This window comes from Notolepis coatsorum, assembly GCF_963971535.1.
Source record: "Notolepis coatsorum genome assembly, chromosome: 19".
Taxonomy (NCBI): domain Eukaryota; kingdom Metazoa; phylum Chordata; class Actinopteri; order Aulopiformes; family Paralepididae; genus Notolepis; species Notolepis coatsorum.
This window is the reverse complement of record NC_140183.1, coordinates 7,621,854-7,629,353: the sequence shown is the minus strand read 5'-3', so window position 1 is coordinate 7,629,353 and position 7,500 is coordinate 7,621,854. Positions and strand designations below refer to the sequence as shown.

General features: G+C 44.4%; 1 protein-coding gene across 1 annotated transcript in view; it reads right to left on the bottom strand.

The window, feature by feature from the left end:
• The window catches only part of LOC311245920 (DENN domain-containing protein 3-like), a 117,409-nt gene that overhangs the window by 30,889 nt on the left and 79,020 nt on the right, over nucleotides 1-7,500 (bottom strand). The window contains exons 18-19 of the mRNA XM_084335944.1: nucleotides 5,737-5,932; nucleotides 2,628-2,793 (exon numbers count right to left, since the gene is read on the bottom strand). Coding sequence (XP_084192070.1) covers nucleotides 2,628-2,793; nucleotides 5,737-5,932 — 362 coding nt within the window. The remainder of the gene's footprint in view (nucleotides 1-2,627; nucleotides 2,794-5,736; nucleotides 5,933-7,500) is intronic.

Below are 7,500 nucleotides of genomic sequence, written 5' to 3'. Positions count from 1 at the left end.
AGAGAGAGAGAGATGGTATTTACAGTACTGTACCATATCACATACCATATCACCTTTTGCAGCATACCATGATTACTTATATTGAGATGTTTCAGTACAGTGGATGGTACAGTATATACAGTAAAGTACAGTATATATAGTACTGTAAGAAAAAGAAGCAAACCAATAACAATTTGTGGTTGTATTTCTCTAGAATGAGAGAGAGAGAGAGAGAGAGAGAGAAAGAAAGAAAGAAAGAAAGAAAGAAAGAAAGAAAGAAAGAAAGAAAGAAAGAAAGAAAGAAAGAAAGAAAGAAAGAAAGAAAGAAAGAAAGAAAGAAAGAAAGAAAGAAAGAAAGAAAGAAAGAAAGAAAGAAAGAAAGAAAGAAAGAAAGAAAGAAAGAATTATTATTGCAGCGATTTTCACTGTTGACTTTTATTTTACTGGCCATCTTTGAACATGCCATATTTTTCTACTAACTGCCTGCTGGCAAAACTATGCTACTCGCTACAGTACCTGCAGATTAGACTACCTGTATATCGCTGCTGTCGGGCCAAAACCTCATAACTCCATTTTTTGAATTTTTTTTTTATTATATAAATCAACTCCGTAGATCATCCTCCATATGTGTGTGTGGGTTTTACAAAGTTTAAACAATGGGAAAGCATTAAACCGATCATCTGTCTAAACCTCCTAACTCTATTCACCCTCAAATCTGTGTTAGTTTTTTTCATCTGCTGAAAAGTTGGGTTTTTGGAGTTATGAGGTTTTGTCCCGACAGCAGCGATATGCGCTGTCAACTCTCGCTCTGACTCCGACCCGTTGAAAGAGACAACACGCATTTCGTGAAGACCCGCCCTACTCTGCCTCTGATTCGCAGACTGTGGGTGGGGGGGCGGGATTCTGACGGGACTCTGAATATGATTGGACCAAAGCAGTAGACAGACACAGGCAGTTGGAGCAGTGCAGGCGGACAGACAGGAGCTTGCAGAGGAGATAGCGGAGAATTTCGAGGATACCTGCTATACGCACTGATGACAGGATATATTTCCTTCCACTTGGTATCACTCTCGAATCACGTTTCAACCACTAACGTTGCTGCCATGAGCCTTCGCTATGGTAGCCTACAAGTGATAAAATAAATAAAACGCCCAACTCGCTGTACAAGAAATTCCTTCTGTGTGTGTGTGTTCTACTGGGCGCACCTTTCTACTCTAGAAAACTGCGAGATAACTCATCATAACTCGTACACACAAGCACTCTGTCTCTACTCATACAGTAGTTGATGTTTTAGCGCGACGTGGGTATATACACGGGCGAGGATGAAAAGCATGTTAGACTACTTTTTATTCATAAGTTAACGTTCTGTCGGGTCCGCGTGTATTCTCGAGAATGATAATAATAATAATGCAGGACCTCTTCAGATTATATTATCAACGACAGACAGTGAGAAACACAACCCCCCCCTCTCGCGCTGAAGAATATGCATATTAGATCACTCAGTGATTAACACCTATGCGCTGTGTGTGTGTGCGCGCGTGCATGTACGTGACGCGTTGTAGTTTCGGGGGAATACAGGGATATTTAGAACTATACAATTGAGCAAGAATTAAACATATTTACAAGTCGTATTATGTTTAGCAAGTAAGGATACATATAGATTACACTATTATGCACTCGAAATTGTCTTTGTGCTATTTTTACAGATTTTTGAAAAACGGGACTTCCTGAGCATTTGTGAGAGATTCTAATTCTTTTGTTCTCCGCCCACGGGAGCAATAGGCCCCGTTGACTTCTAAGGGTTAACCTTAATTTTCCGTGGGATTTTTATAATATTTGGACCTGTACTACATAAGACAAACCTCTGTTACTCTATTTCATTAGCACTCAAAAGGGATTTCCCTTTATTGTGTTAGCAACTTCAGAATGTTACGTTTAAAAAGGGACCAGACTAATGCATGTGCTATAAGTATAAAGTATAAAGTAAAGCTTTGCAAAAAAGGTATGCAATCGTCAAAAAACAAAAATGGCCCAATTTCTTCCCTGATAGGTTAACACAAATGCCTTCTCTCTTACCAACAGTCAGGGCATCGAACAGGCCTTCTCTCTTACCAACAGTCAGGGCATCGAACAGGCCTTCTCTCTTACCAACAGTCAGGGCATCGAACAGGCCTTCTCTCTTACCGACAGTCAGGGCATCGAACAGCCTTCTCTCTTACCAACAGTCAGGGCATCGAACAGGCCTTCTCTCTTACTGACAGTCAGGGCATCGAACAGGCCTTCTCTCTTACAGACAGTCAGGGCATCGAACAGCCTTCTCTCTTACAGACAGTCAGGGCATCGAACAGGCCTTCTCTCTTACAGACAGTCAGGGCATCGAACAGGCCTTCTCTCTTACAGACAGTCAGGGCATCGAACAGGCCTTCTCTCTTACAGACAGTCAGGGCATCGAACAGCCTTCTCTCTTACCAACAGTCAGGGCATCGAACAGGCCTTCTCTCTTACCGACAGTCAGGGCATCGAACAGCCTTCTCTCTTACCAACAGTCAGGGCATCGAACAGGCCTTCTCTCTTACCAACAGTCAGGGCATCGAACAGGCCTTCTCTCTTACAGACAGTCAGGGCATCGAACAGGCCTTCTCTCTTACCAACAGTTAGGGCATCAAACAGGCGGTGTATTGTGGCTAAGTCCTTAATGATGCCGGACTCCTGGACACAGCGGACAAACTCGTCCTGGTGGAGGTGCACTTTGGGAAGCTGAAACTTCTTAACGTGGTCGTCGGGCTGGACCAGCACCTTCTCAGTCTCCTTCACCTGAAGACACAGCACACAAGCAAACCTGTCACGCCACTCTGGACCAGCACCTTCTCAGTCTCCTTCACCTGAAGACACAGCACACAAGCAAACCTGTCACGCCACTCTGGACCAGCACCTTCTCAGTCTCCTTCACCTGAAGACACAGCACACAAGCAAACCTGTCACGCCACTCTGGACCAGCACCTTCTCAGTCTCCTGCACCTGAAGCAACATCACACAAGCAAACCTGTCACGCCACTCTGGACCAGCACCTTCTCAGTCTCCTGCACCTGAAGCAACATCACACAAGCAAACCTTCCATGCCACTCTATACATACAGTAGGTGGGCCTGGTTAGCAGTAGAGTCAGCAGGTGCCGTCAATTCAGCTGTATTTCTACAAGGTGCTAGAAGAGTCATGGACACACTTAAGATAAGATAAGATCATTCTTTATTATTTAAACTGTTAAACAGTCATTCAGAACTATTTTATGCTACTGATTATGTTACTCTGTCCATTCTATTTGATGTTACTGTGACGGATGCGTCTGTGCGCCGCACCCCGCACATGTTAACTTGTTCCCTCACCCTTATCGCTTGGTTCAGTTCTCTCCCATAGTCAAGTTAATGTTTGTACAGGTCTACATTCATGATGCACATACACTATTTCTAGTTCACATAAAGACACAAGACACATAGATTTGAGTACTGATATCATATCCATTCTTTATTAACTGACTTACATGGTTTAAGTTTGAGTGCACGCATCCCGTTCTCACGTGTTTGTTTGTTTGTTTGGGTCTGCAGCCACACCGTCCTCCGGGCAAACAGAGCAGCAGTGACTGGTCCAGACTACAATAGTCGGATGGGTGTGGTGGACTGAACCAAGTCGCGGGACATGTCAGGGGGGGGGTTCATTGTTGTGTGATTTAGTTTGTTATATGTATCTCTCTATTACTTAACACTAGCACAGCCATGGAGAAAATGCTACTGATTCCCGCCGGAACGGGTCAGATGACCCGACAGCTTATATGAGAAATATGAGAAAAATAAACAGTGTAAACTATATAATTACCTCTGAATATAAAAATATGAGGTTTACCACAGGTTTGAGTGAAACAAAAAAATATATATTATAATTATTATATTTTTGGATGGAAGAGCCACACATTGACGGGGCAAAGAGCCACATGTGGCTCGCGAGCCACGGGTTGGCCACCCCTGCGCTAGACGCTCGCAAAGTGCTGTGACTTTCCACATATGTGGAATAACGTTCTGATTACATTTTCCTGAAGTCATTTAGAAATTTCAGAAACCGTGCCAGATAAAACGGAAAAGTTTTTAGGAAAAGTCATTGAGTGACAGAGCTGGAGCTCGACCGAGTGACAAGGGTACATTTATTGAAAATGCCTAGGGGTCATTTGACCCCTTGTCGGCTGTGCTAGTGTTAAGATTGTTGGGTGTTCAGTTTGGTAGATGTGTTGTGTGTTTATTGGATTAATCTGAATTGGAGATATTATTTAGTAAAATATAAATTGTATACCCTTCGTATGTTAATGTGTCTGGGCAGGACGCTTGTATCCTTTCGGCAAGCAACAAGCCCTTCCGCGTTGCTCCGATTGGCCGAGCGCGTGCATGCGCATGAGCCGCGACAAGCCACTCAGCCAGGCAGGAATACTAAGCTCCGCTTAACGCAATTTATACAAATGGAAGTATTGATTTCATTAAAAAAATATACCGTTAACTGGAATATGTTGTTTCTTTACACATATGTTGGATTATGTAATTGGTTTGTCATGACAAACCAATAAAAAATCGGGAATTAACCGGTGGCTACAACAACACACAGTAACTACATGCATCATTGTTTACAATGAACAGTGGGGCTAATCGAAAGGACTGGACACGGACGCGTTAAACAGCAATCAATTAATTTAATATAACAGTCCGGTTCTGTGTTTGTTTGTGTCTGTAGATTGTTGGTGAACAACTAACTTTAGGTTAGTTTAACTTGTCCGTGTCCAGTCCTTTCGATTAGCCCCACTGTTCATTGTAAACAATGATGCATGTAGTTATGATGTAGTTATGATGAATTGAAAATGGGGGACCCTGATGTAAACAAGACGAAAGTCTTTCTCTGGTCTGCATCCCCTTAACAATTGTATGTATTGAGCTGTACTGTACTGTACCCATTCTGCAATCTGTTAATAAACTTTTCAATCAATCAATCAAACCGTTCATTGTAAACAATGATGCATGTAGTTACTGTGTGTTGTTGTAGCCACCGGTTAATTCACGATTTTTTATTGGTTTGTCATGAGAGAGGGAACTGCGCCCTGAGAGGGAGGTTTGCCCTGGGTGGGAGGTTCAAAGGGTCAAAGTTGGTATCAAACAGGAAGGAATACTGTCAGGTTTTTAAACTGTGGATACCAAAACAGGGAAGGTAAAGACAGTTTTAAACTGTTAATCAGTCATTCAGAACTATTTTATTGTTGCATCATTTTACTCTGTCTATTCTATTCTACTATTTTAATGCACTGCACTATTTCACTCTGTCTATTCTATTTTACTCTTTTAATTTTTGGTCTATTTTAAAACTGCAATAGAATCAAACCATAAACAAGGTGGCCTATTGGGATGTTAGATCCTAATGTGGGAAAAACTGTGATTTTATATGTCTGCACTTGATGTGCTCATTTTGTGCCCCGTCTTTTATTTCTACTGTGAAGCACTTTGAGCTGCAATTGACCTGTCTCAAACCCCGCCCTCTTTTCTTGATCCTCCAATCACAACTGTCGCTTACCTCGGACAAACCAAGTTTGTCCGAGGTAAGCGACAGTTGTGATTGGAGGATCAAGAAAAGAGGGCGGGGTTTGAGACAGGTCCATTCTTGTATGAAAGGCGCAGCTATACAAATAAAAGTTTATTATTCTTATTCTTTATCGTCCGTTGAGCCGACCGACCTTCAGGACAAGTCTCTTGAGTTCAGGCCGTCGGTCCGCCTGCCGCCTCTCCTCCCTGGTCAGCGAGTTCACCAGCCAGGTGACCAGCTGGGTGGGCAAGATGGCCGTGTCCGTCTTATACAGGTTCTGGAAGTCACTCAGAGCCTCCAGACGCCTCAGGCGCAACGAGTTGATGAAACCACGGAGGTAGTAAAACCTAAAAGGAAAAAGGGAAATGAGAGACCGTTACCTCCTGGAGGGAGAGAGAGAGAGAGAGACCTTTACCTCCTGGAGGGGGAGAGAGAGAGAGAGACCTTTACCTCCTGGAGGGAGAGAGAGAGACCTTTACCTCCTGGAGGGAGAGAGAGAGAGAGAGAGACCCTGACCTCCTGGAGGGAGAGAGAGAGAGAGACCTTTACCTCCTGGAGGGAGAGAGAGAGAGACCTTTACCTCCTGGAGAGAGAGAGAGAGAGAGAGAGAGATACCTTTACCTCCTGGAGGGAGAGAGAGAGAGAGAGACCTTTACCTCCTGGAGGGGGAGAGAGAGAGAGAGACCTTTACCTCCTGGAGGGAGAGAGAGAGACCTTTACCTCCTGGAGGGAGAGAGAGAGAGAGAGAGACCCTGACCTCCTGGAGGGAGAGAGAGAGAGAGACCTTTACCTCCTGGAGGGAGAGAGAGAGAGACCTTTACCTCCTGGAGAGAGAGAGAGAGACCTTTACCTCCTGGAGGGAGAGAGAGAGAGACCTTTACCTCCTGGATAGAGAGAGAGAGACCTTTACCTCCTGAGGGGAGAGAGAGAGAGAGACCTTTACCTCCTGGAGGGAGAGAGAGAGAGAGAGAGAGAGAGACCTTTACCTCCCGAGGGGAGAGAGAGAGATACCTTTACCTCCCGAGGGGAGAGAGAGAGATACCTTTACCTCCTGGAGGGAGAGAGAGAGAGAGACCCTGACCTCCTGGAGGGAGAGAGAGAGAGAGACCTTTACCTCCTGGAGGGAGAGAGAGACCTTTACCTCCTGGAGGGAGAGAGAGAGAGAGAGACCGTTACCTCCAGGAGGGGGAGAGAGAGAGAGACCCTTACCTCCTGGAGGGAGAGAGAAAGAGAAAGAGAGAGAGATAGAGATAGAGATAGAGATAGAGATAGAGATAGAGACCCTGACCTCCTGGAGGGAGGGAGAGAGAGAGACCCTTACCTCCTTTATTACCCTTATGACAAGGGTAATAAACAATAGATGTAACAAATATAACAAATATACATGAGTAGGGATGGAGCAGCGATACCACTCCAATCCTGATTCGGAGTACTACACTAATAAGTATCATTTACATTTAGTCAATTAGCCGACGCTTTTATCTAAAGCGACTTACAAATTGAGTACAACTAGTCAGCAGGAGGGGTGACACGGTGGGCTCGCGTCTCTACAATTCGTAGCCGCATTTCTGCAGACCCCTCTCTGATTGGTTGAACTCCATTTTTGCAGACCCCTCCCATTTCTGCAGACCCCTCTCTGATTGGTTGAGCGAAGCCCCTCTCTGATTGGCCCCCCGCATGAGCCGAGACAAGCTCCTCTAGCCAGGAGTCGAAACTCCGTTAACTCCAGAGAGAGAGGCTGAACGCAATTTATACGCATGGAAGTATTGATTACGCCATAACGAATCATTAAAAAAATATACCGTTAACTGGAATATGTTGTGTGTGCCTTTACACATGTTGGATAGGATTATGTAATTGGTTTGTATAGCGTCACGTATAACGTTATTTCGCGTGACTTCACGGTTTATTCACA